The sequence below is a fragment of the Haemorhous mexicanus genome, chromosome W, assembly GCF_027477595.1.
Source record: "Haemorhous mexicanus isolate bHaeMex1 chromosome W, bHaeMex1.pri, whole genome shotgun sequence".
Lineage (NCBI taxonomy): Eukaryota > Metazoa > Chordata > Aves > Passeriformes > Fringillidae > Haemorhous > Haemorhous mexicanus.
This window is the reverse complement of record NC_082380.1, coordinates 4936382-4964209: the sequence shown is the minus strand read 5'-3', so window position 1 is coordinate 4964209 and position 27828 is coordinate 4936382. Positions and strand designations below refer to the sequence as shown.

The 27828-nt window shown below is 45.7% G+C and overlaps 1 protein-coding gene and 1 long non-coding RNA gene across 2 annotated transcripts in view; one reads left to right on the top strand and one right to left on the bottom strand.

Annotated features, from left to right (window-relative positions):
• The first annotated feature begins 390 nt into the window (after positions 1-390).
• LOC132341460 (5'-AMP-activated protein kinase catalytic subunit alpha-1-like) overlaps positions 391-27828 on the top strand; it is a 66683-nt gene continuing 39245 nt past the window's right edge. Inside the window, exons 1-2 of the mRNA XM_059873044.1 lie at positions 391-758; positions 10840-10991. Coding sequence (XP_059729027.1) covers positions 10856-10991 — 136 coding nt within the window. The 5' untranslated portion in view covers positions 391-758; positions 10840-10855. The remainder of the gene's footprint in view (positions 759-10839; positions 10992-27828) is intronic.
• LOC132341463 (uncharacterized) lies at positions 7122-8414 on the bottom strand. The gene is made up of 2 exons (XR_009490222.1): positions 8235-8414; positions 7122-7693 (listed from the first exon to the last, which is right to left on the bottom strand). It is a non-coding gene; the product is annotated as an uncharacterized LOC132341463 (long non-coding RNA).

Below are 27828 nucleotides of genomic sequence, written 5' to 3'. Positions count from 1 at the left end.
CCTGGCACTTTATACCTGAACAGGTAATCAACCCTGCCAAACTGACCTGTCAACTGATAGAAGGGTGCCTTGCCTACCCCGCTGAAAGCCATCAGCTCCTCACCCTGTATTGGGGCCTGATCTATGCCTATTGAGCCACCGTTCAGTACTCTCAGAGGACTGTAGTTGAGGCACGAACCCGAACTGCATTTGAGGATAATAATGGCTGAGATAGGGACACAAAGAACAATTACAGTTATTGCTCCAGTAGTGAAAAAAAAAAATTGACAAGGCGAGCTACAGGTCCATATCATCGATTAGAAAGGGAGGAAGAAGAGGAGGATCAGTGGAGAAGGAGGGGTGAAGCCTTCAGCGCTGTGTATTTGATACCAGTCACGTCACTGATGGGGGGAGTAGTTCCGGTAGGGGGAAAATGCCACGGCCGGAAACAAATGTGGCAATTTTTGACTGGCTCGCTTCAGCTAAGGGGCCTGCGGACCCCGGCACCCTGCACCCTCTCCCCTCTCTTCCCGTCCTTCCAGGACGTTTTTGCCGGACGAGGGGCTGAGGAGAGACGGCGGCGCCGATATCAGCTGAGTCTAGCCGAGCCGAAAAAGGAGTCCAGCGGGGTATTGGGAAGAGGCAGCGAAGCGGTAGAACCGACCCACACACACCCCCAGCACAGCGAACCGGTGGTAGAGGCGGTGCAGGACCCTGGTGCCGAACTGAACTCAGCAGAGGGAGAGTCGAATCAGCTTGGACGACCGAGCTTCTGGGGGGTTTGTTTAGTCATTGTATTTTCAGTTCGTTTGTTGGGGTTTTTTGTTTGTTTGTTTTTGTTTTCTTGTTTTCTTTGGGGGTGTGTTTGGTTGGTTTTTTTTATTTTGGTGTTTTATGCTTTTTTCTGGCAGCGGGGGGGGAGGGGGGAGGGCGTTAAACCGCAGAACCCTTGGTCATATTGCCTCAGGCTTCATATCGCCTTTGTTGGTTACACCATTTTCTTTTTGTACAATCGTTTATTATTATTGCTGTGTTTATTGCAAGCCTCTTTAGTAAATTGTGACTCCCACTTCAATCTTCCTTAGTATTTACTTCAACGTTATAGAAAAGGGGGCGGCTCGAGTGGCCTTATTTTCCCCGATGAGTTTTTAAAACCAGGACAAGGGGCAGGATGTGCTCCAGCCGCTGGAGCTGAGATTCCCCTGCAGCCCGTGGTGAAGCAGCTGTGTGCCCCTGCAGCCCACGGAGGTCCACGGGGATGCAGAGATCCACCTGCAGCTGGTGGAGGAGCCCCACATTGGAGCAGGTGAATGCCTGAGAGGAGGCTGTGAACCCGTGGGAGGCCCGTGCTGGAGCAGGGACATGCAGACCCATGGAGAGAGTAGCTCATGCCGGAGCAGGTTTCCTGATAGGACTTGTGACCCCATGGGGGACCCACGCTGGAGCAGGCTATGCCTGAAGGACTGCACCCCGTGGAGAGGGACCCACGTGGGAGCAATTTGGGGAGGATTGTTGCCTGTGGAAAGGACTCACGCTGGAGAAGTTCGTGGAGAACTGTCTCCCGTGGGAGGGACCCACCCCCACCCCACATTAGAGGGAGGGACCCACCCCCACCCCACATTAGAGCAGGGGAAGGACTCCTCTCTCCCTGAGCAGCAGCAGGAACCATGTGTGATGAACTAGTCATAACCACCATTACCCATATCCAGGTGCTTCTAAAGTCTTATTTTACTTCTCATTATCCTGCTCTGATTTTGTTAATAATAAATTAAATTAATTTCTCTAACTTGAGTCTGTTTTGCCCATGATGGTATTTGGTGGGTGATCTCTCTGTCCTTATCTCAACCCATGAATCCCTTGCTATATTTTCTCTCCCATGTCCAGCTATGAACTGGAGTGATTGAGAGGCTTTGATGGGTATCTGGCATCCAGCCAGGGTCAACCCACTACAGTCTATTTGGTGCCATCACTCAGATCATGAGGATTTTGAGATAAGGATAGTAATTGAGAGAGGTAATGGGCAAAACAAGTACTGAACAATGTTAGAGTAGAATGATCATGGGGAATTGCTGTAATTGTGGCAAAGGGGCAAGGGGTGGATTTTGTGTAAGTTGTCAATTTTTGTTCTGTGTTATGATTATGTTATTTTGGTTTTTGTGGGGGGAATCTTTGTCCATGGTCTTCACCATGGGCTGCAAAGAAATCTCAGCTCCAACGCCTGGAGCACCTCCTGTCCCTCCTTCTCCACTTACCTTGGTATCTGCAGGGCTGTTACTCTCATATTCTCGCTCCACTCTTCTCTGGCCACAGTTACATCTGCACAAGAACTTTTTTCTTCTTAAATATGTTATCACAGAGGTGTTACCACCATTTCTAATTGGCCCAGCCTTGGCCAGTTGCCCATTCATCCTGGAGCCAGCTGGCATTGGCTCTGTTGGACATGGAGGAAGCTTCCAGCAGCTTCTCACAGAAACCACCCCTGTAGCCCCCCTGCTACCAAAACCTAGCCATGCAAACCCACTATACATGGAATTCCTGAAAATGCATGTATTTACGCATACAAATTCTTGATGGTATGCACTGAAGCAATTAATTATAAATAATCCCTTAATTGACTTTTCATTTGATAGCACCTCCACCTTGAAAAGGGCCATCATCTCTGTGCTGAATTTAAAAAGAGGGTTGTATGTTACTCACCTTGCCTGCAAGAGAAATGGAATATTGGCACTATGGACTGAGTTTCATTGTGTCCTAGCATGTAGAGTCAGAATTTATCGCAAAGATGGTAATTGAATAATGGCTCTAAATGCTGTTCTGGGAGGGAATAGTTTAAGAGGGATTCCCAGTCTGAGACACTGTTCACTGTTGTGTGGCTCTGAAAGGCCTGCAAAAGTGTTGCCTATTCAGTGGGTCATTGCTTGGGTAAGGAGAAACTGCCAAGTCTGGAGCACACATACTGCCAGACATGAAGGGACTGGAGATTTGTTATTGTTGACACACAAATAGATCAGAGTTAATTAGTGAAAGGACTAGAGCACAAGTCTTATGAGGAGCAGTTGAGGGAACTGGGATTGTTTAGCCTGAAGAAAAGGAGGCTCTGCGGAACCTTATAGCTCTCTACAACTACCTGAAAGGAAGTTATAGCTGAGTGGGGGGTTGGGCTCTTCTCCCAGGTAGCAAGTGACAGGATGAGAGAAAATGGCCTCAAGATCCATCAGGGTAGGTTTAGGTTGGATATTAGGAAAAATTTCTTCACTGAAAGGGTGGTCAGGCATTGAAACAAGCTGCCCAGGGCAGTGGTGGAGTCACCATCACTGGAAGTGTTCATAAAACATGTGAATGTGGCACTGGGGGACATGGTTTAAAGGTGGACTTGGTAGTGCTGGGTTAAGTGTGACTCAGTCTTAAAGGTCTTTTCCAACCTAAATGATTCTAGGATTTTATGCTGGGTGAAAACATTAAATGGTAGGTAGTATGATACAGAAGTCCATGACTTGGAGATACATTTGAATTATGGATTGGTACCTGATAAACTTGCACCCTTCATGGTGTGTTACTGAGTCACTCAGCTAGCTTTCAAACTCAGCTTTAAAAAAAGTGATTGTAAGGTAAAAGTTTTAGAAATTTAGAAGATGGTAATCCCTGCAAGGCTTTAGAGGATTTCAGATGCTTTGGAGAGAAAATGCTTAACACACACCTCTCTTCCTCTCCCCCCTCAAAAAAAACCCAAACAACCAACAAACCACCAAAAACTTCTAATATTTTAAGCTTCTGAGGCTGTTCTATTATTCCTTTGGTTTCATAATGAATTTATAGAAGTAGCATACTGCTTTGTCAGTACTGAAGGATTAGCAGTCCACAAATGTATCAGCTTGTGCAGATCACTGAAGAAATTTTCAGCCAGGTTTGAAATTAGAGTGCCCTTAACTGCACTTTCTTATATTTTAAATGAAGTATACTTAATACTTTTGGATAATTGAGTGTATCTACTTAGGCTGTTTGTAAACAAAAAGATAAATCTTGTCCTGCTGTTCTCTTAGCATGTAACAAATATATTGTACTCACTTTGCTTTTAATTGGTCCTGAGAGATTGAAAGTGGTGTCAAAGCTGTTAACTTAAAAATACATTTTGTACATATTGCACATCTATGTATTCACAGGGCTCAGGAATGCATCTAAAATGTGTTGTTTGATTATATACTGAGAAACAAATGTAAGAGCAAGTAATCATAAATGTCTTTTTGTTACTCTCAGAGTGAGAATAACCCCTCAGAGCATCTTAAAACAGGTCAGCAAGGCACTAAAGGCTTTTTGAACAATAGTACTGTTGGATGGCAGGTGTTCTGACTATGGGTGGGAATGAAAGCCTTTGCTTTGCAAAGTCTTATATGATGTTCTTTGTGTAACATGGGATTTTTGTTTTGAGCAGCCTGTGTTGCATTAAGAGTAAGAAATTTGGCAGAAAAAACTCCGCTTGCATTCTAGCTGGTCAGAGAGATCAGAGGGGCTGGGTGCAGCTGGGCTTAATTTCTGATTAGAACCAATTCAGTTCTGTAGGTCTGGTCCTGTTCAATAGGAACTTCCATGAGCACAGATTTATAAATCGTGCAGTTTACCAGTCTGATCCTATAGGTCTGGTTGCATTCAATAAGAATCTTGTGATCGATCACAGATTCACTAATAGTGGGGTATATTGAAGCAACAGAAATACAGATTTGGAATAATAATATTGTGTTAACCTGAGTAATAATAATTGTACACAAAATCTTATCAAGAAGATGTCCCTGCTTGGGAGGAGGGAGGGGAGAGGAGAGTAGCCCATTGACTGTCTCCAAAGTCTTTTTGCATCTTCCTCACTAAGTGAAATTTCTACCCTCTTTATATATAGCCCTATATTATCTTCCTCCTCCTATGTAACATACAGCATGATCTAAGTTGAGAGTTGAGTATTGTCATATATGTGGTACCATGTACTTCATTAAGCTTATTAGCATATGCAGGGATGTGCATTTTAATGCCCCTAATCAGGCAAAAGTTACTTTTTTGGCCATGGTGTCAAGTTCCAGTCATATGACTTTGTTCTGTCCTGTGCTGTTAGTTGGAGTCAAAACAGGAGCATCCTATCTCCACAGGACCTTCTTTAGCCAACTCATCCTTTCTTGATGTCAGCTACACAGATATCCATCCACAAAGATAACATAGAGGGAATGCAGTGTGGGCTGCAGATAGATAGTAAGTCTTAGCCCTTGCCTGGATTCTTGGTCATCATCCCACAGCCTGTTATGCTGACCCACAAACATAATATTGCAAAGGCAAGTGATTAGCTATTTGCTGCTGCTATCTGTTAGCTCTTCAGCCTAAATTATATTATGCTGTACCACACTGCTGAAAAATGAGCATTTATATAATATAAAACATATCAAGGTAATACTGATTGAAACTTGCAATGGCTAGCAGTCACTTTGACAACTTACAAACTTCCTTTCAGGGGGAATTTTTTCCTATACCAAGAATGAATTTTATTAACAGTTTGACAGCTGCTGCATTTTAATCTCCTTTAAAATTTTTGGTGAGGGGCAGATCAGTTAATTTGGGTTACGTTAAACCTATTCAAAAGAGCTTAGGTAGCTCACTATTACATGTCAGTCATTGTTGGACTAAAAGCTTTACTAGATATAGATTCTGAAGTGCTTCAGTTCTTTGTAGTGATTTGTTAAATGTTGAAAGGTTGACTGCCTCAATGATTTTTCAGTATATAAATGATCTTTTGAGATCTTGTTATAGTAATCTTAACTTGAGGATTATGAGTTAGAATTGAGCCTCTGCATAGTGTTCACTGGTACTTTAGATCAGCCCCCTTTATGTCCAAAGTCCTACACCTGAGTCACGGCAGTCCCAGGCACACCTGCAGGTTGGGGGAAAAAGTGATTGAGAGCACCCCTGCAGAGAAGGACTTGGGAGTGATGGGTGATGAAAAATCATGAGCCAGCAGTGAGTGCTCGCAGCCCAGAAACCAACAGAATCCTGGGCTGGATCCAAAGGAGCATGGCCAGCAGAATGAAGGAGGTGATTCTGCCCCTCTATTCTGCTCCTGTGAGACCCCATCTGGAGTACTGAGTACAGTTCTGGTGCCCCTAACATAAGAAGGACACAGAACTGTTGGAACAAATCCAGAGATGGACCAACGATGTTGCTAAGAGGACTGGAGCACCTCCCTTACAAAGACAAGCTAAGAAAGTTGGGGCTGTTCAGTCTGGAGAAGAAAAGGTTCTGTGGAGACCTCACAGCAACTTCCAGTACCTGAAGGGGCTACAGGGAACTGGAGAGGGACTCTTCATCAGGAACTGCAGTGATAGGACAAGGAGTAATGGGTACAAATTGAAAGAGGGGAAATTTGAGTTAGATATTAGGAAAAAATTCTTTAATGTGTGGCTGGTGAGGCACTGGAACAGGTTGCCCAAAGAAGTTGTGGATGCCCCATCCCTGGAAGTGTTCAAGGCCAGGTTGAATGGGGCTTGGAGCAACCTGGCCTAGTGGAAGGTGTCCCTGCCCATGGCAGGGGGATGGAAGTAGATGATCTTTAAGGTCCATTCCAACCCCTTAAAATTCTGTGATTCTGTACAGAACTATTACCATACCCAGTCTGTAATGTTTTATGAAATGTTTTTTCATACCATATTTCTTATTAAAGCTTTCATATTTTTTATTCCATAGTAATGAACAGATGGGTTTTAATTTTTTGTCCCATTAGGTTAGGGGGATGCTTTAACACATAAAAACTCTTCAGGGATCCAAATTTTTTTTCCAACTTTCTGTTAAATTCATGACTGTAACAAGTAATACTGAATGTTCTCTGAATCATATTTAAGACTATTACTAGAAAAAATGCTTTTTTAACCATATGCAACACACTGCATTATTAGTGCCTGGAACCCTGTCTGCATGTGGATGTTCAGCCATGTTGTGTTTTGACACTGGCCCAATGCCAGGCACCCACAAGAGTCGCTCGCTCACCCTCTGTCTAGGTTTGAAAGGCAGATGTTTGCTAGGGACGGCAGGAGCCTCACTTGAAATGGAAAATGTAAACCCCCTCCCTCCGAATTATTATAATTTTGAAATTAAGGGGCTCTCAGGCAAAGATATGGGAATAGGAATAACAGTTCTTTACTAGTATGTATAACAAGGCAAATCAACTACAACAACTATGGCATTAACAACAACCAGAACCACAAACCCAGTAACAGCCTTCTCGGCCACAGCCATTTTCCCCTTTGGTGCAGTTACGGTCACAGACGGCAGGGGCACTGGTGACTCCCGATGGCCCAGCAGGACTCTGAGGAGCACCAAGCTGGAACGGCAGGAATGAGCAAAAATCCCGGGGTGGTGGACGAGATGTATCAGAAGCTCCGCGGCGATAGCTGGAACTGCGGGACGTCCCGGCAGGGGAGGGGGTATGGGGCTACAGCGTGGAGAAACCCAGAGCAGTGCCGAAGAACCGGTGGGGGCGGGGCAGCGGCGGCCCGGCTCCCAGCAGGGCAGGGAGAGGCGAGCTCGGGATTCCCGGGCACCCGAGCAGATGGTGATGGGTCCCTCTTTTAGTGAGGTAGGTGATAATAAGGTCCCAGTTCAGTTGTTCCTCTCATGAGCAGAGGCTTCGGGCAGGGTTATGGCGGTGGCATCGAATTCTTTTTCCTAAGCAGCAGCTTCGACCGTCCTGCTCCGAAACAGAGAACGAGAGAGTGCCTAGTAGCTGCCCCCGCCCCTTTACCTGCCCAATTCTCACGGTATCTCTGCCCCTCGAAAGAGACTCCCAAAAAGAGAGATACAACCAGATGCCTTCCTCCCCTGAGGCTTTGGCCACTTCTTTGTTGTCTTAAGTACCCAGTTGTCAGTGTCTCCTAGCAAATTAATGGGAAAAAATTCTACAAGTAAAAACGAACAAAAGGAAAGAAACCTAATCCCCAACAGCCTCCCCTGCCGCAGCTGGGCAGAGGAGGGAAAATGAAAAAAATGTAAACGAGGGATTCCTGAGTTAAGCATCGGGAGAAAACACTTCCAGGGGAAAACAGGCACAACTTAAGGTTGCGAAGTGAAATTTATTACTAACAGAAACAGAAATTTATTACTAACAGAAACAGAAGAGGATAATGTGAGGTAAAATAAGCCCTTAAAAACACCTCTTCCTCCCCCCCCCCCAGCCCCTCCCTCCTTCCCATCGATAGCACAGGGAGACAGGGTGTGGGAGTTTTGGTCACCTGAGGTTTTCTTTGGGAAAGGAGTCCTCCCTGAATTGCCGAAAAGGAAACAAACTCCACAACTTTTGTGAAAGTTGTAAAGCTGGTATGTTTATTACAGCGCTGGCCGCATGTGGGGATCGTTCCCCTTAAAAGGACATGCGTACCTCTGGGAACTCCAGATCTCTTTTTATCTTCCTTACGAATCCATATGCATAGAATTTCACAACAGGTTTATAAATATTCATTTTAACGATTTCGCGTTACACTTGCAGCTAGTTATTTTTATCAGAAAGTACAAAAAGAACTCCTGGGTCACCCTGCCCTGCCTCCCGCAGCCTCTGTCTCCCCTTATCTCTGTCCTTCGGCTGAAGCAATTTCTTCGAACATAGGTTTTTTGCAAGAACACGCAGTCAGACTAAACAGCTGAAATAAACAGGGGCAGAAGATACTCTTCCTTTTTAATGACTTTATTAAAGTGATCAGCTCAAAATGGGGGATTTGGCAGATCTGCGAAGATCTGCCGCTGCTCCCAGCAGTGACTCGGAAGAGGAGGGTTTGCAGCTCTGTCCCCTAGTGGCCAAAGCTGGGTGTCCTGTCCTCGCAGGGGCAGTGGGGTTATATATCCAGGGTTTCCAGTTCGAGCTGTCAGTCCAGGGGGTCCTGGGTCTGACTGGCATCCTTTGTAATTGGGGCGAGGAGTGACCGAGGTTCTCAGTGTCTCTGCCGGCTTCGGACCTCGGCCCTGCTGTCCAGACACCACCCTGACCTCTCAATTCTGCTTTGGCTCGTCTCTTTTGGGGTGTTTTCCAGGATTTGGTGAAGGTCCCGTCCCAGTGCAGTCTGGGTTTTGAGATAAATTTGCATGTCTCCTGAGATGCAAATATCTCCCTCTCCCCACCGTCCATGGGGAGGTTGTCATCCTCCTGGCAACAGGCTAGGGTGGTTCTGAAAAACAAGAATTCTCCACAATAGAGAGTTAAATGGCGATACTTAAGGATACTCAAGAGGTGATTACAACATTTCACTAACAAAGAACTCTTGGCCAGCGATCAATTCCCAGCTCGACTCAAAACTCCTCTGCAGCCCCTTCTCTTAAAAAAAAGGGTAACGTTTTTTTTGTTCATAACAACAGCTATGTTCACAAGCTACAGACTTAATTCAAATATGTACTTTTTGCCTAAATCGATATGGATTTCTGCTCTGGTTAATTTCCACTCTGTCTCATTCCCCTGTGAGACTATGAGGTCCCTCCCATGGGAGACAGTTCTCCGTGAACTTCTCCGACGTGGGTCCACTCTCACGAGCAGCAGCCATACCACACCTGCTGCAATGAGAACTCCCCCCATGGGCAGAGAGTCCTCCCAGAACTGCTGCGATGTGGGTCTCTCCTTCCACAGGATGCATTCCTCCAAGGACAGGTTGCTCCAACCTGGAAGCAGGGGCCTCCTCTCTCCACCAGGTCTTCCACTGGATCACAGCCTCCTCCAGGCAGCCACCCACTCTGGCATGGGCACCTACCCCACAGGCTGCGGGTGGATGTCTGCATCCCCGGTGGACCCATGAGCTGCAGGGGGACAACCTGCTTCACCATAACCTGCAGAGGAATCTCAGCTCTGGAGCCTGGGGCACCTTCTCCCCCTCCTTCTGCACTGACCTTGGTGTCATCACGTTGTTTTCCCTCACATGTTGTCACCACCTCCTCTTCTCTGACTAGAAGCAAAATCCCGTGACTTTAGTTTTAATTTTCTTCTTAAATATGTCATCACAGAGGCATTACCAGCCTCTCTCATTGGCCCAGTTTTGGCCAGAAGCATGTCCATCTTCAGAGCCATCAGCCATTGACTTCCAGCAGCTTTTCACAGGAGGCATCTTTGTGATCCCCCTGCTGCTAAAAACCAGGCTGTGCAAATCAATAGAAGCCACCACCCCAGCGAGAGCTGCTGTATGCTCTCCACAGGTAGGCCTTGCAGTGTGCAGCAGCACATTGCATGGCACTCCGTGGCTGTAACAATGCAGACAGCCTAGCAATCTCATTGTGTTATCACAATTTCTCAATTGAAAGTATGCCTATGTTCGACACATCTCCTCACTTTAGCATCAGGAAGGACAACCCGTATTGTGGGGAGCGCTTAGCCCTAGCTTCCCGCTGCCTGTAGGCACAGGCCTCGCGGGCAATTGCGGTGCTAGCCAGGAATACGAGGTAGCTTAAGCTTCCAGACGGTGCCACTTCTGATGCTGGTGGGCCCAGGTCAGCTCCTCACACCGCGCCAGAGCTGAGGGGAACTGCCACCACTGCTGAGAAGCACTCTACGCCCGCCTTCCCTCCCAGTCCTGAAATCTGTGCGAATTTCCAGTATTTCCCAGGGAAGGTGGCATAAAAACACCCCGGCCCCCTCACTCCGCCCCACAGTTTCCGGGGGCTGTTCTTTCCATCCTGCCATTATGCCCTGCCAGCAGGGCCCACCTGCAGAAGCCTCACCCCTTAGGGTGCCACTGAGCAGACCCAGCCCTCTCCCACTCAACAGCAAGGATTTGCCCCAGGGGAGGGCAGGAAAGTTATAAGTGCTGAGATCACTTCCAGATTGCGTTGATGAGTGTTATTTGTTTGCTCCTCCCCCGCTAGTACTGCGGTACAGTCTATGAGCAGGCTCGGCCCTAGGCTCAAGATGGCGGCGGCAGTGGCGGATAAACAGAAGCACGAGCATGGCCGGGTGAAGATTGGGCACTATATCCTGGGCGACACGCTCGGCGTTGGTACCTTTGGCAAAGTCAAAGGTGAGTGGCAGGGAGTGGGATTCTTGCCTGCTCCACGGAGTGGCACGGTCCAGTCGGGCTGCGGGGGGTAGCGCGCTGGGCGGGTGTGTTGAGCAATGAGTCTCCATTGCCGGCTGAGGGACATGGCCGCCTAAGGTCGCCTGACTGTGGCCAGGTGACCGTTGAGGCCTGATCGAAGTGGTGAAGGCGTTTCACGGGCTGTTAACTGGAACTTCGCCCCCAGATGCAATGGCTACAGGGTGGTGGCCGGGACTACATTCTGAATGATGTCAACTGGGTGTGGTGGTGTGGAAATATCGTCTGGTATGCTGTGAATGTCTTTCAGGAAAGGGGAGTTGTATTAGCTAACTTCTCTGGGGTAGGGACTTCTAATGGGAAGTAATCGTAGGAAGAGCAAAATTTTTCTCTTCTGTATTTACAGAAATAATTGTTGGAAGCTACTTATGCTGCATTTATATAAATCATCATCAGATATGTAATGAAAGTAGATAGTCTTAATTCTTGAGCTGTCTGTATGTTTTGGCACACAAATATTATTAATACTCTATGCCCTTATAAGGGAGAAAAGATGCTTCACTCTACAAGGGGAGAAATAAGCATGTGTCTTGGTTTAGGGCAAATTTGGCAGAGAATCTGTAAAGGGGTTCTTCTAGAAAAGCAGATTTAATTGGCTCTTCCTTTAACTCGTTTGGGAAAAAATACTTCCTTGGAGAAAAGTGGAAAAAGCTGTTTATTAAACAATAAACCCTAAATAATATCAAACAATAAAACTTCTTATTTCTTTAAAAGAGATGACAAACTCAGGAAAGTCCCCTCTGTGAGTTGTAGCTTGGTTCACTCAGTCTCTTATCAGTTTCTCTGGCGCTGGAAATGTTGCAGCCCAGGCCCAGCCCTGTGGGCTACAGGTGTGAGCTGCTAGTGCTTTTTTGGGTGTTTAGTCTAGAGTAGATTTAAACAAGTTTAAAGAAAAGGGAAAAAAACCTACAGTTTAGGGAACTTTTTTGCTTCAGTTAGCTAAAACTAACTAAAACAAAGGAGAGTTTTGTCTTGTTGTTTGTTTATCTGTAGACAACAATAGCCTAGGAGTAGGAATGTGGAGGAGTGAGTATAGTGTCTGAAAACAAACTGCGTGCTTCTTCTCTTTCTCCTTTACTCTCTGGAATAAGTCTTAAAGGTGTAAAACTTATTATTTAGCATAAACAGAACAGATGATTGGGGATAAAATATTATATAGTTACTCAGGACATTCCACCCCTTATCCCCATATTGTTAGCTTACTACTACATTTAATATATATTTTAACTATATAAACATATATATTATACATCTAATATACAGTTATACACAGACAATGGCAGTAACATTCAGCAGTGATATTTATATATAGTTTTTACTCAACAATCAGATTTCTTTGAAGTATACATCGTGTTCTTTTATCTTTCTGTATTATTTCCTATGTGTAACTTGGTCCTTGAATAAAGTAAACTCTACAAATGGGTTTGTCTGTACTTGAGGCAGAATTGATCTAAGCTGTCTTCTCTAACAAACTTCTGACGTACTACTGGGACTTTGTCTCTATTTACTCTATGTAAAGGTTCAGATTGGGCAGGGCTGACTCGGTTAGTAGAGCTTCGGATGTTAATTGACTAGGTGGCTTTTGCCAGATGTTGCTTTTAATTTTTGAAAGATTTCTTACCTAATGCTTTTAAGGTGGTTTTTAATAGTCTATTGTACCTCTCTACTTTGCTTGTAGTTCGTACATGGTAGGGGATATGGTATACTTATTTAATATCATGTTTCCTAGCTTAGGTGTTGATAAGGCTGTTCTTGAACTGAGTCTTGTTGTCTGACTCAATCCTCTCAGGGGTACTTACTATGTATTCTATTTGCAGGGTTCCCTGATGAAGGAAGGAATGATAAATCTGACTCCATGTTCTTAATGGGCTAATTTATTATTTTATGATACTATATTATATTAAAGAATACTATACTAAACTATACTAAAGAATAGAGAAAGGATACTTGCAGAAGGCTAAAAAGATAATAATGAAAACTTGTGACTCTTTCCAGAGCCCCGACACAGCTTGACCATGATTGGTCATTAGGCCAAAACAATTCACCTGAAACCAATAAAACAATCACCTGTTGGATAAACAATCTCCAAACACAACCCAACACAGCAAAACACAGGAGAAGCAATGAGATAATATTGTTTTCCTTTTTCTCTGAGGCTTCTCAGCTTCCCAGGAGAAAAATCCTGAGCGAAGGGATTTTTCCAGAAAATATGACTGCCACAACTCTGCTTTTAAAGGACTTGCTTTTTAAGGTTTAGAATGGTGTTATGGGCTGTAGCATGAGGCACAGGGTAAGTTTTTAACTATCTTGTGATGGCTTCTATTATTGTGAGTATGTAGGGCTTGCTTTGGCGTGTCTGGGGCAGTGTGATGTAGTTAATCTGTCAGGCTTCTCCATACTTGTATTTGGGCTACTGTCCACTATATTATAGGGGCTTTATTCGCTTTGCTTGTTTGATGGTAGCACACGTCTTACAGTCATGGATAACTTGAGAAATACTGTCTATGGTTAAATTCACTTTTTGGTTTAGTGCTTACCTATAGGTGGTATCTCTACTTTGATGACTTGAGGTATTATGGGCTTATTGAGTTAGGAATAACTTTTTTTTGTGTTGCTAATCTAAGTCTATTTTCGATACTTCTATTTTTGCAGCTTGGTCTACTTGCTGATTGTTTTAGTGCTCTTTATTGGCTTTACTTTTGGGGACATGGGTATTTTTGTGGCGGACTTTCAATTAAATCTGCTTTTCTAAAAAACCCCTTAAGAGTTCTTTCCCAAATTTGCCCTAAACCAAGACACCTACACAATTATGTCATCAATATACTGCAGATATTCTGGAGCTTCACCCTTTTCCAGTGCAGCCTGGACCAGTCCATGGCAGATAGTGGGGCTGTGCTTCCACCCCTGGGGCAGTCAGTTCCAGGTGTACTGCACGCCCCTCCAGGTGAAAGCAAACTGAGGCATGCATTCTGCTGCCAGAGGAATGGAGAAAAACGCGTTAGCAATGTCAGTAGTGGCATACCACTTTGCTGCCTTGGACTCCAGCTCGTACTGGAGTTCCAGCATGTCTGGCACAGCAGCGCTCAGCGGTGGAGTCACTTCATTCAAGCCACGATAGTCCACAGTCCATCTCCATTCTTCTTCAGACTTGTGCACAGGCCAAATGGGACTGTTGAAGGGTGAGTGGGCCTTACTGACCACCCCTTGGCTGTCCAGCTCACGGATCATTTTGTAGATGGGAATCAAAGCATCTCGATTCATCCAATGCTGCCAGTGGTGCACCGTCAAGGTGGCAATTGGTACTCCTTGTTCTTCCCCCTTCAGGATTCCTACTGCAGATGGGTTTTCTGATAGTCCAGGCAAGGTATTCAATTGTTTAATGTCTTCTACCTCTACAGCAGCTATTCCAAAAGCCCACCTGAGTCTCTTTGTGTCTTTGTAATAGCTGTTCCGGAGGAAGTCTATGCCTAGAATATATGGGGCCTCTGCACCGGTCACAATAGGATGTTTCTGCCACTCCTTCCCAGTCAGGCTCACCTTGGCTTCCAACAGGGTCAATAGCTTCAATCACTCCATTACCCCGGCAATGGAAACAGGTTCTGCCCCCACATGTCCTGATGACATTAAGGTACACTGTGAACCAGTATCAACGAACGCTTCATATTTTTGTGGCTCTGATGTGCTAGGCCATCAGATCCACACCATCTAAAAGACCCGGTTTTCCTGTGCCTCTTCCTGGCTAGAGGCAGGTCCCCTCTAGCCCTGGTTATAATTTTATTCCTGGGCATACATACTAGAGGTTCCTTCAAGGGGATCTGACAGATCATACGTGGCAACTCAGTCATGGGAGGCTGAGGCTACCTTCACTTTACTGGACTTCCCTCGGTTAGTGTTTTGATCCTTGAGTTGAAGCACCCGTGCTGCCAGGACAGAAGTGGGTTTCCCATCTCACCTTCCCATGTTTTCCCCATGGTCACGCAGCAAGAACCACAGGTCAGCTTGTGGGGTGTACCCTCTCTTTCTAGCTGGGAGACATTGGGCTGTGACTTTGGGGCCTGTGACTCGCACTGGTGCTAAATGGGAACTGTTCCTCCTCACCTCCTCCTTCACCACCTCCCTCATCTCTTCTTTGAGGTCCTTAATCACAGCAGAGACATGTGCCTGCATCGGGCCACTGATCATACTCTTGTAATTTCTAAGCTTGTTGGTGACAGAACCCACTGTCTCTCAGTTGTTATTGTCATTAATCATTGCAATCAAGGTGATGTATTGAGATGGCCCTAGATTTGCCAGATTCCACAACATTTGCCCTGTGCACCTGACCTTGTTGGGGTCATTATCATGCCATCAATCCTTCTCAAAGAGTACTTCCAGTAACACCACTTCTCTCAGCTGTTGGATGGATCCCTTCCTCAAGGGTCTTCGAGCAGGTTCTATGATGGTACTCCTGCATTCTCTCTTTGTGGACAAACTTCTCTCTTGCACACATTAAAAGCTGCTCCCAGAGGGAAAGGGGCCCTGGCTCCCTTACAAATACCTGATTGATACCTGAGTCCTGGGTCAAGGGTGCCAAATTCCTTGCCTCACCACCATCCAGTTGCACACCTGTACCAGATTGTATAAGCCTCACGCCCCCATTGTACAATTTCTTTGTGCAGGTTACAGAGAATTTCATATGTCAGGGACTCGGTGATGATCTCAACCGTTGGCTCCCCTGCGGGTTGTGAGGGCCCTCCTTTCTTATCCTTATCTGGGTGCTCTGATTTCGTCTTAGACTTCCTCGTTTCCACAGGGGGCAACTGCTGCTGGCTGTGACTGCCCTTGTGGTTCAGCTGGAACCTGGGTAGTTGTAACATCTGTGGGTTCCACTGCTGCACCATCAGACTCTCCCTCTTTGAGGCAGGGAGAGGGTTTCTCACCAGCTGGGGAAATGTACTCCTTCAGCATCTGGCCCATCTTGCATATCTCCTTCACCAGAGCCCCAGTCTGGGTGGTTCATTTCTGAGGTGGGCTGCAGGGCAGGGTCAGGTGGTAGGTCAGCATCCCTGGTTTCTGGGGCCATGTCAGGTTCTGGGGCAGCATCCCTATTCTCTGGGGTAGGTATCAGGGTGGTTATCCAAGTCAATCTTCCCTTATCTCTGAATGCTAAAATGAACAGGCTTAACAGACATATCAGCAACACCAACCACTATATGAAATCATTAGCATTTAGAAAAGATTTGAACTCTTTGAAAACTGGTGGGGTAGACCCAAAGAGCTGGTTGACGGGTTGGGAGAAAATTTACCCCAGTGTAATTTCCTCACAGTAAGTACCATTATTAAAGTAACCCCAAAAACATACAGTTAGTGTGGGATAGCTGTGAATCCATGTGCCCACCTTCCAGAGGAAGTTAAAAATCTATGAATTCCTCACCTCATTAGCCCATAAAGCAAACTGGATAACAGCCACAGTAGCCTGAAGTTATAGGACCCATGTTGAGATAAGGGGCTGCAAATGGGAGAAATATAGCCACGATCACATGCCACCCAAACCAGGGTAAGCTAGACCACATGGTGCCACCTAATGAGATTTCTATATCCAACCCACAAAAATTAGGTTACTCAAGAGCTGTTATTCCTTTTTCACCCTTTTTCTGTAGATGCCCTCATGCCTCACGTTGGGTGCCAAAATCTGTCTTGGTTTGAAAAGACAGGTGTTTGCTAAGGAAGGCAGGAGCCTCTCTTGAAATGGAAAATGTAAACGCCCTCCCTCTGAATTATTATAATTTTGAAATGAAGGGGCTCTCGGGCAAAGATATGGGAATAGGAATAACAGTTCTTTATTAGGAAAAAAATAAAAAAATAAAAGTAAAAATGCAGTAAACTAAAACAACACTGACAGAGTCAAAATACAACCTGACACACTGTTGGTCAGGGTGTTGGTGGCTGCAGTGATCCTGTAGAAGGGTGTAGTTTTCCTCTGAAGGTCTAGTGGTGGAGTAGATGGGCCTGGTCTTCCTCTGGGAATCCAGTGGGAAAGAAAGCTGCTCCTCTGGGAATCCAGTGGGAAAAGGCTGCCTGTGGTGTTACAAATTTCATATTATATCCAGGTAGGAATGTTTGGCTCCTCCCCATGGGCAGAGCATCTCACAATGGGATGATGTAATTTTATCAGTCATGCAGTAAGACTCAATGGCCCATTAACAGAAGATATCTCCCCAGAGGGAGGATTGGTTGTGGAAGAGATAAAGAAAACTGCCCCACCTGGTTTTAATAGGTAGCCCAATTAACAGAAGATAACTGTCCCACCTCTAATAGATGGGAAATAGAATACACAGCCCCCACCACATCTTGAATTTGCAACCTAAGAGAGATGAAGCAGTTCAAAATATCTAGTATCAGCAAAACAGCAGACACTAACTGGTAACGGACTGGTTACTACTTTTGAATTTTGCATAAAGAAAACTGAAAGCAAGACCTCAGATAATATCATGTAGAAAAGAAGCCAGTGTTAAATTTATGAAAGCTACTTTTTATTACCTCTTGACAGAAATTATCTAAGAAGCCTCACAGATAACAAGCAATCAAAATATATTTATATTAGTCACCCTAAGCCTCAATGAGCTATCAGTCCTTCAAAAGAATAACTGCAAAAAGCTCCCTTTACAGCTCTAACATTTCCTTCTATTTCTTTATTCTTTGATAATGACAATTGCCTTCATGCGTCACCATGGCTATGCATAACATGAACATTTCTAAGACAGTCTTAAAGCAGCAATGACTCGTTTGAACTGTTCAAGTGCAGAGCAACAGTGTCTAAACTTTGTTCACCTGGCTTTCAACTGGAAAAAAAACCCAGATCATGAGGACATTCAGAGTAAATATGACATTCTTATGAAATGCAGGTACTAGTCATGAAGGCTGTAGAAAAAAAGCTGAACAAGCATATGCTGTGTTTAATGAGGCATTTCTGTCATATGCCAAATGGCCAACCCAAGGCTTAGAAGAAGATAGTCATTAGAAATAGGAACTAAAAGTTTTCATTAGTATTTACAGAAAAAAGAGTTAATGCTGTGATGCTGTGCAAAGGCATATTGCTGCACAGCAACATTAGATAGCAAACTGATCTTCATTGTCCATTCTCAGTTCTCTTATCACTGCCTTAATCCAGAAGACCAATTTACATCAGTTTTGGAGGCAATACAGACCAGGGGTTTGAACCTACAGCCTTGAACAAAGTTTGAATATTTACAAAGGTAATTTGTACCCTCATTTTCTCAGTACAAATCACTGAAAGTCTAACTATTAAAAAAATCTGGACGTTTGCATTTGCCTGCAGCAGGAATCATCAGTTTTTTTAACACATAACTGATTTTGGTCCAGTACTCTTTTACGCCACAGCTTTTTACTTCTGTGGTGTTTTAGCTTTGACTGGATATTGGCTAGAAACAGCTTTCTTCTCCATGACCGCCCATCTGAGGAACAGTCAAATGAGCTAAGCCTGTCAATAGTTGACTCAGGCTAGCACAACCAGATGAAAAGCTAAACTGGTACTGATGTGATGTTTTCCCAGTTATGTGGAGGGTAAAAGGGGAAATAGCAGAGTGAATTCAACTAACAGCTATCTTGACAGCAGGAGCCCTTTAAGAATTATTAACCACTGGTTTTCCCACTCAGCTTTTGGGGCTGACACCACTGTTAAAACTAAAGACCCACTTTCAAGAAGCCATATGCTACATTACATGAGCTCTCAAGAAAAATCCTAACTAAAAAAAAATTTAAAAAAAATTGTTAGTTTATCCTTTTATTGCCAATTGATGAAACCATATCAATCACCAGAAAGGGAAGATGCTAAAGGTTACAGGAAAACAATCACAGATACACAGATATAGTATTAAATGAATGTGTGCTAAAGAAGAAAACTAGTGCATCACAGATAAAATATGCCCTTTTTATGAAGTACAGCTAGAGCAAGAAGAAAACAACATAGCACATTATTTAGGGACAAGATAACACATTTTTTTTACGGAAAAAGAGCATTAGTCCATGAACACTAACACTTGCTTTCAGTTCCTAAATAAATTCCCAGACCACTTATGGCAGGCAAGTCAGTATGCAGAACGATGCTACATTTTACCACAAAGTGATTTCTCCCTCTGTTAGCATTCAGGAACACATAATCACGGAATGATTTTATGCAGGTGCTTTTATTAAAGAGCTCTGGGTGTCAGGGGTTCACAGACCCAGATCTAACCCGACATGGTTTCGAGCCGAACATGTTTTATATTCTATTGTTATATAAGTTGCGTATTAATTATTAAACTTACATTGTTCTATTGTATACATTGATTTAATCCAAGCATGGATTTCTCGTGATCCCCCTCAAACCCCTAACATAGTTTCTTATGATTCCTTAAACAATAATTATATCTAATCACATCTAACAATTATATCATCATATACTGACTACACAGGTGCAGTTTCACATGATCTAGCAAATACAAGGCCTAACATTTCCCAGGGCCGACCTTTAACATTTTCTCAGGGCCTACTAAGCCTAACTTTCTTTCTAGCTCCCCAAATTTTCTATGATTTTAAAATCTTTTACTATCACCTCTACTCTTTAAAACTGATGTTCATACATGTATGTGTGTACTTCTCACACAATCAGTAACTACAAGCCTACAAGAAAACCCAACTTAAACCAAATAAGGTAGACGGAGGGGTATTATGGAAATAGAGCAATAATAAAACTTGCAAGTTTGGGGTTTTTTTAAACTAAGTGTGTCAATAAGGCAGATTATTAGCCCTTCAAGTTAGTTTTATTTGATGAAATATTAACAGGAGGGACATTCAAGAACATGTTAAAATTATAACACTAGCTCCACCACAACAGTCCTTTTTTGACATCCAATGCAGGCCAAGAGGGGTTTGAGATAACAGGTTTGTTGGGGATGTGCTAGATCGAATTTGTAGCTGTTATTGCAGTTCAGCTTATAAACGGGCAGGCTCCTGTGCTTGCCGTCGGGTTCACTTGCCTCTTAGAATCTAGTGCTTGTTAGTGACCACTTTTTGCTTTAATTGCTGCTGTAGTGCTATGCTACTCATCACCTTACTCTGCTGTGCCTGGGAGCATTGTGATAACAGTTGTGTCTTGTGCAGTAAGTACAGGATGCAATCCAGACGGTGTAAAATCCCAGAAAATAAGGGGCTAATATGTATGTCTCAAACACCTATAGACAGATGGCAGTGGAGCCAACCAAGGACTGTTGGTAATCTGTGGGAAAGAACAGGATGTGGCTGGAGAAGGGGCCATGCAGAAGTAGGGCAGCACTTTTCTGGGACAAACATTCTTGTAGCTCCTGGACATAAGCACAACACATCACATCACAAGCACAGAAATGAGGCTGAGTAGTAGGCGTGGACTGTAGGGGGGGATCAAGACCACCCAAGACCCCTAAAACCTCCGACCCATTTCCAGAAAGACTGCATGTGAGAACTAATTTGCATAGAAAGCAACAAACCTTTCTTCAAGTCAGAGAAACCTGTCTGTAAAAAGGTACCCCCACTAAGCTGAGAAATAAATGAGATTATGACATCAGAAGTGTTCCACCAACAGCAAAAGTTAGCACCTATGCAAAAAAGCCAACCACTCCAGCCCCACTCCCAACTGCCATCTCAAGGCAAAGCACTACCTGGAAAATGCCCAAATGTCAGAAATTAAGGTTTGGCAGGTCCCCCAAAATTGCTACCACTGTAGTCTCTTAGTGTGAGGGGGAACCAATGTCCCTATGCTCCTTTAACTATAAAGTGGTGATCTGGGGAGATTTTACATGTGTTAGCTCTGGTGAATACTGTAGCTGAGGTTACTGTATTACATAATGATATCATTAATAAAGAAGCCGCATCACAGACCTGTGGATTTAGGGGAATTTAACCCCAGCCCTCTGAGCCAAGGTTACCTTAATAGGAAAAGCCACTCAATTTACCACAACTGTGTTAACTGCCCCAGTTTAAAAAAAAATCTATTGTGGGTATTGATATGTTGGCAGGAAAAACAGTTGAAACTTTAAAACAGTTGGTTCTGCTTCAGGACTTCGCAACTGGAATTTATGAGTCTTGGGTGGATTGGCAAAGTGGGATCCTGTTGTGCTGCCTGTGCCTAACAAGGTTGTAACTGCAAAACAATATCATATTCCTGGGGAAAAGAGAAAATTACTCCAACCATTCAGGCACTTCAACAAGTGGGAATTGTTAAGGAAACCATGACTGCTTTTAACAATCTTATTTGGCAGCCTGTTAAAAAAACAGATGGCACTTGGAGAATGACTGTAGATTATAGAGAATTGAATAAAGTCACCCCCCCTTGCAGTTACTCTGCCAGACATGGTGTCCTAGGGTGACTGTTATCCCCATTCATGTGTGTGTAATTTACGCTGGATATTATGTTCTGTGCCTTTAAGACTGGTGGAGTGAAGGTTTTGTTTTGGCCTCTTATCGGCCACTCGGCGGGACATCCAGATAGCACCAGTGCATGTTGCTGTTTTTTTGCTTCTTGCCCCTGCTTTTTGCTTCTGCTCTTGCTTCTGCTTCACTTCTGCTTTGCTTGCTCTTGCTTCCCCCCCCCCCCCCCTTCATTAGTTAATTTAACTAAACAGTCCAAATTCCTTTCTGGACTGTTCCCCTCACCCCGTTGGACCTGCCGACTGCTCCGGACTGGGATTTGGAACACGGAGAGAGAGTTTACACCATGTGACTGCAGCAGCTGCCTCAGCGCCAGAGGGACTGATAACAGAGCAAACCCCCAGGAGAGACTTTTCTGAATTTGTCATCTTTTTCAGAGCAATGGAAGAGTGGTGTCATCCGGTATTGTTCATTGTGTGTGCTGGGGGGTGCTGTGCTTGTCAAATAAACAGGTTCTTTCCACTTCTCTCCGAGGAAATCTTCCTGAACCGGTTGGGGGAGGGGCCGTGTGGGTTTGTTTTTTGGAGAAGCCCTTTTTGGGGATTCTCTCCCAAATTTGCCCTAAACCAGGACAAATTTTGGCACCCAACATGAGGCTCCATACGGCTGCTTTCCACTTCCGGTTCATCCCTATGATGCGACAGGAACCGTCCGTGAAAAGATCGTAGCATGTTTCCTCTGGTGGCAGCTGGTTATATAGAGGAGCCTCTTCAGCCCGTGTCACTGGTTCTGGTTCTTCATCTGTGACACCGAAATTCTCACCTTTTGGGCCAATTTGTAATTACCTCCAAAATCCCAGGGCGATTCAGTTTACCTATACGGGCGTGCTGAGTGATAGGGGCAATCCACTTGCTCCATGTAGCGTCAGTGGCATGGTGAGTGGAAGGAACCTTGCCTTTGAACATCCACCCCAGCACTGGCAGTCGGGGTGCCAGGAGGAGTTGTGCTTTCGTGCCAGTCACCTCTGAGGCAGCTTGGACTCCTTCATAGGCAGCCAAGATTTCTTTCTCGGTTGGAGTATAGTTGGTTTCAGACCCTCTGTAGCTTTGACTCCAAAATCCTAGTGGCCGACCCCGAGTCTCCCCAGGCACCTTCTGCCAAAGGCTCCAGGACAAGCCATGGTTCCCGGCTGCAGAGTAGAGCATATTCTTCACCTCTGGTCCTGTCCTGACTGGGCCAAGGGCAACTGCATGGGCAATTTCCTGCTTGATCTGGGCAAAAGCTTGTTGTTGCTCGGGGCCCCAGTGGAAATTGTTCTTCTTGCGGGTGACCAGGTAAAGAGGGCTCACGATCTGACTGTACTCAGGAATGTGCATTCTCCAAAAGCCTATGACACCTAGGAATGCTTGCGTTTCCTTCTTATTGGTCGGTGGAGACATAGCTGTGATCTTGTTAATGACATCTGTAGGAATCTGACGCCGTCCATCCTGCCACTTCACTCCTAGGAACTGAATCTCACGAGCTGGTCCCTTTACTTTGCTCTTTTTAATGGCGAAACCAGCTCCCAGGAGGATTTGGATGATTTTCTGTCCTTTCTCAAACACTTCTGTGGCTGTGTTCCCCCACACAATGATGTCATCAATATACTGGAGGTGTTCTGTAGCCTCACCCTTTCCCAGTGCAGTCTGGATCAGTCCATGGCAGATGGTGGGACTGTGCTTCCACCCCTGGGGCAGTCGGTTCCAGGTGTACTGCACTCCCGTCCAGGTGAAAGCAAACTGAGGCCTGCATTCTGCTGCCAGAGGAATGGAGAAAAATGCATTGGCAATGTCAATAGTGGTGTACCACTTCGCTGCCTTGGACTCCAGCTCGTACTGGAGCTCTAATATGTCTGGCACGGCAGCGCTCAGTGGTGGAGTCACTTCATTCAATGCACGGTAGTCCACCGTCAATCTCCATTCTCCTTCAGATTTACGCACAGGCCAAATGGGGCTGCTGAAGGGTGAGTGGGTCTTGCTGACCACCCCTTGGCTCTCCAGCTCACGGATCATCTTATGGATGGGGATCACAGCATCTCGAGTGGTTCTATACTGCTGTCGATGCACTGTGGAAGTGGCAACTGGCACCTGTTGCTCTTCTCCCTTCAGAAGTATTACCGCAGATGGATTCTCGGACAGTCCAGGCAAAGTATTCAATTGCTGAATGCCCTCTGTCACTACAGCTGCTATCCCAAATGCCCACCTGAGTCCTTTTGGGTCCATAAAATACCCACTTTGAAGGTAATCTATGCCCAAAATACATGGGGCCTCTGGGCCAGTCGCAACAGGGTGTTTCTTCCACTCATTTCCCGTCAGGCTTACATCAGCTTCCACCAAAGTGAAATCCTGGGATCCCCCTGTCACGCCAGCAATAGAAACAGACTCTGTCCCCACATGTCTCGATGGGATTAATGTACATTGTGCACCAGTGTCAACCAAAGCTTTATACTCCTGTGGTTCCGATGTGCCAGGCCAACGAATCCACACAGACCAGAAAACACGATTTTCCCTAGCCTCTACCTGGCCAGAGTCAGGGCCCCTCTAAGCCTGGTCATGCTTCTTTGCCTGGGCATATGTCTTGGATGTTCCTTCAAGGGGATCGGACATGTCATCATCATCATCGTATCTGGCAGTTCGGCTACGGGCAACTGGAGCTGATTTCCTCTTGGTGGAGCTCCCTCTCTGAGTCCTGCCTTCCTTCAATTCACGTACCCGTCGTGCCAGAGCAGCAGTAGATTTCCCATCCCATCTCCTCATGTTCTCCCCACTATCACGCAGGAAGAACCACAGCTCAGCTCGTGGGGTGTACCTTCTCTCTCCATCTGGGGAATGTCTGTATTGGGCACTAGGACCTCTGATCTGTACTGCCGAGATTTGGAGAAGGTCTTCCTTAATCTCCTCTCTGAGCTTCTTGTGATTCTCCTCTATCTTATCCTCTAACTTCTGCAGACGTGTTTCCACTGCTGCGATTCTGGCATGTGTTGGGCCATGCACAGCATCTGCATATGCTCGGAGCTTCTTTGCCATATCCAGCACAGTCTCATCCCTCTCATCCCGCTTCATTATGGCTAAGGCAGAAGCATATTCATGTGGCCCGAGTCGTACAAGTTTCCGCCACATCACAGACGTGCATGGCACCAAGTCTGGGTTCCTAGTTGTTACGTCATCTGAGAAGATAATCTCTGCCACTGCCATTTCCCTCAAGCGTTGGATCCCTTGCTCTATGGTCTTCCACTGGGTTTGCTGCATATAGAGATTGTCTGCCCACAGGTATCTTTGTGCTACACTTTCCAGGACCTGTGCCCAGAGACTGTGAGGGTTAGCCCCCCTCATCATTCCTTGGTCGATGACAGGATCATGTGACAGGGATCCCAAATGCCTTGCTTCAGTGCCATCAAGAATTGTGGCCTCACCTGCAGCATCCCAGAGACGGACTAACCAACTAATTATGGATTCATCAGGTCGCCGGGTGTAATCCTTCCTTAGGCCACGGAGGTCCTTCACGGAAAAGGACTCCATATTGGCTTCTGATCTGGCACCTGCTGTTTTGACTTCTGATTTTACATCAGGAGGCGCTGAGGGTCCTTCTCCTGCATCATCATCATCATCATCCACTGGTCGATTGATCTTGCCCGTGCATTTTCCACTCTTAGTGCTAGTAGCAACAGCCATTGGTTTAGCTGCTGGCTTAGGCTCACTATCTAGCTTGGCTGCTGTCTTTGAGCCTGGGGTGTTGGCTGCAGCCTGAGTGACCAGGATAACTGCTGATTTATCTCCCTGCCCCCCTGCCTCTGTCTGCTGCCCAACCGTATCTAGCAACGCGCGATAAGCATATGCCAAGGCCCAGCTCACTGCAATGATCTTTTTCTCCTTAGGGTCATCCTGGTACTTCTCTTTCAGATATTTCCCCACCTCAGCTGGGTTCTGAATTTGTTCATGGGGAAAGTCCCAGACTATAGGGTCAGAAAATTCCTTCAGGATTTGGCCCATATCCTCCCATTTCCCACACCACTTAGGATTTTCCACACCTGGGTCTATTCCTGAGTCAGGGATCTCATCAGCCCATCTAGAAATCTCAGCCCTCATTCTAGAGATGCAGCAGACTATATAGAGGAAGCTTACCAGATTGAGTACCAGAAAGACAGTCTCTTTAACATTCAGGGGAAACTGAACATTCTCCAACAGTGATGTAAGAGATTCAGAGGAGAAGAAGGAAAGCAAAGGCTGAAAAGCCTCACCCCCTGCTCCTCCTCTAACCAACTGGATGCATAACCATAAGCACGAACCATTCACACCTGGAGCAGACCCCAACATGTTTATAAACTTCTTACAAGCTATTACCACCAAGCCCAGCAGGATAGCTATTCTGGTCACTGCCCCTCTGCTGTAAAAGCTACATATTAGGGACAATACAAGAGCTATTTCTGGATAAGAAAATAAACCCAGGGACCATAGAGGTATAAAGATCTCAAAAAACCCTGATTTACACTGATTCATGGATGGTAGCTAATGCTCTGTGGGGATGGCTGGAGAGATGGGGAGAGGCCAATTGGCAGCGTAGGGGAAAACCAATTTGGGCTGCTGATGAGTGGAAAGACATCGCTGCTAGGGTAGGGAAGCTACCTGTGAAGGTCCGCCATGTAGATGCCCATGTCCCCAAGAGCAGAGCTAATGAGGAGCACCAACACAATGAGCAGGTAGACCAGGCTGCAAAGATAGAGGTGTCAAAGATAGACTTAGATTGTCAACACAAGGGAGAGTTATTCCGAGCTCGGTGGGCCCATGATGCCTCAGGTCATCAGGGTAGAGATGACACCTATAAGTGGGCACGAGACCGAGGGGTGGATCTAACCATGGACAGTATTTCTCAGGTTATCCACGACTGTGAGACGTGTGCTGCCATCAAGCAAGCCAAGCGAGTGAAGCCCCTGTGGTTTGGTGGGCGGTGGTCCAAGTACAAGTATGGGGAGGCCTGGCAGATTGACTACATCACACTGCCCCAGACATGCCAAGGCAAGCGCTACGTCCTGACCATGGTAGAAGCCACCACGGGATGGCTGGAAACCTACCCTGTGTCTCATGCTACTGCCCGTAACACCATCCTGGGCCTTGAACAGCAAGTCCTGTGGAGACATGGCACCCCTGAGCGGATTGAGTCAGACAATGGGACTCATTTCAAGAACAGCCTTATCAACACCTGGGCTAGGGAACATGGCATTGAGTGGGTGTACCATATTCCCTACCACGCACCTGCTGCAGGGAAAGTAGAGAGGTACAATGGACTACTAAAAACCCCATTGAAAGCCTTGGGTGGGGGATCCTTCAAAAATTGGGAGCAGCATTTAGTAAAGGCTACCTGGTTAGTCAACACCCGAGGTTCCACTAACCGAGCAGGTCCTGCCCAGTCTGAGTCCCTGAATATAACAGATGGAGATAAAGTCCCAGTGGTACATGTCAGAGGTCTGTTAGGGAGGACGGTGTGGATCAATTCTGCCTCAAGTACAGACAAACCCATCCTTGGGGTTGTCTTTGCTCAGGGACCAGGCTGCACATGGTGGATAATGCAGAGAGATGGAACAACACGATATGTACCTCAGGGAGATCTGATTGTGGGGTGAGATTGATATGCAAATATCATTTGCTATGTTATTGCCATTGTCTGTACACTAAACCGTATAGACATGAGATAGGAGGAAATTGTTTGACGATATGGGGATAAGGGGTGGAATGTCCTAGGGTGACTGTTATCCCCATTCATGTGTGTGTAATTTACGCTGGATATTATGTTCTGTGCCTTTAAGACTGGTGGAGTGAAGGTTTTGTTTTGGCCTCTTATCAGCCACTCGGCGGGACATCCAGATAGCACCAGTGCATGTTGCTGTTTTTTTGCTTCTTGCCCCTGCTTTTTGCTTCTGCTCTTGCTTCTGCTTCGCTTCTGCTTTGCTTGCTCTTGCTTCCCCCCCCCCCATTAGTTAATTTAACTAAACAGTCCAAATTCCTTTCTGGACTGTTCCCCTCACCCCGTTGGACCTGCCGACTGCTCCGGACTGGGATTTGGAACACGGAGAGAGAGTTTACACCTTGTGACTGCAGCAGCTGCCTCAGCGCCAGAGGGACTGATAACAGAGCAAACCCCCAAGAGAGACTTTTCTGAATTTGTCATCTTTTTCAGAGCAGTGGAAGAGTGGTGTCATCCGGTATTGTTCATTGTGTGTGCTGGGGGGTGCTGTGCTTGTCAAATAAACAGGTTCTTTCCACTTCTCTCCGAGGAAATCTTCCTGAACCGGTTGGGGGAGGGGCCGTGTGGGTTTGTTTTTTGGAGAAGCCCTTTTTGGGGATTC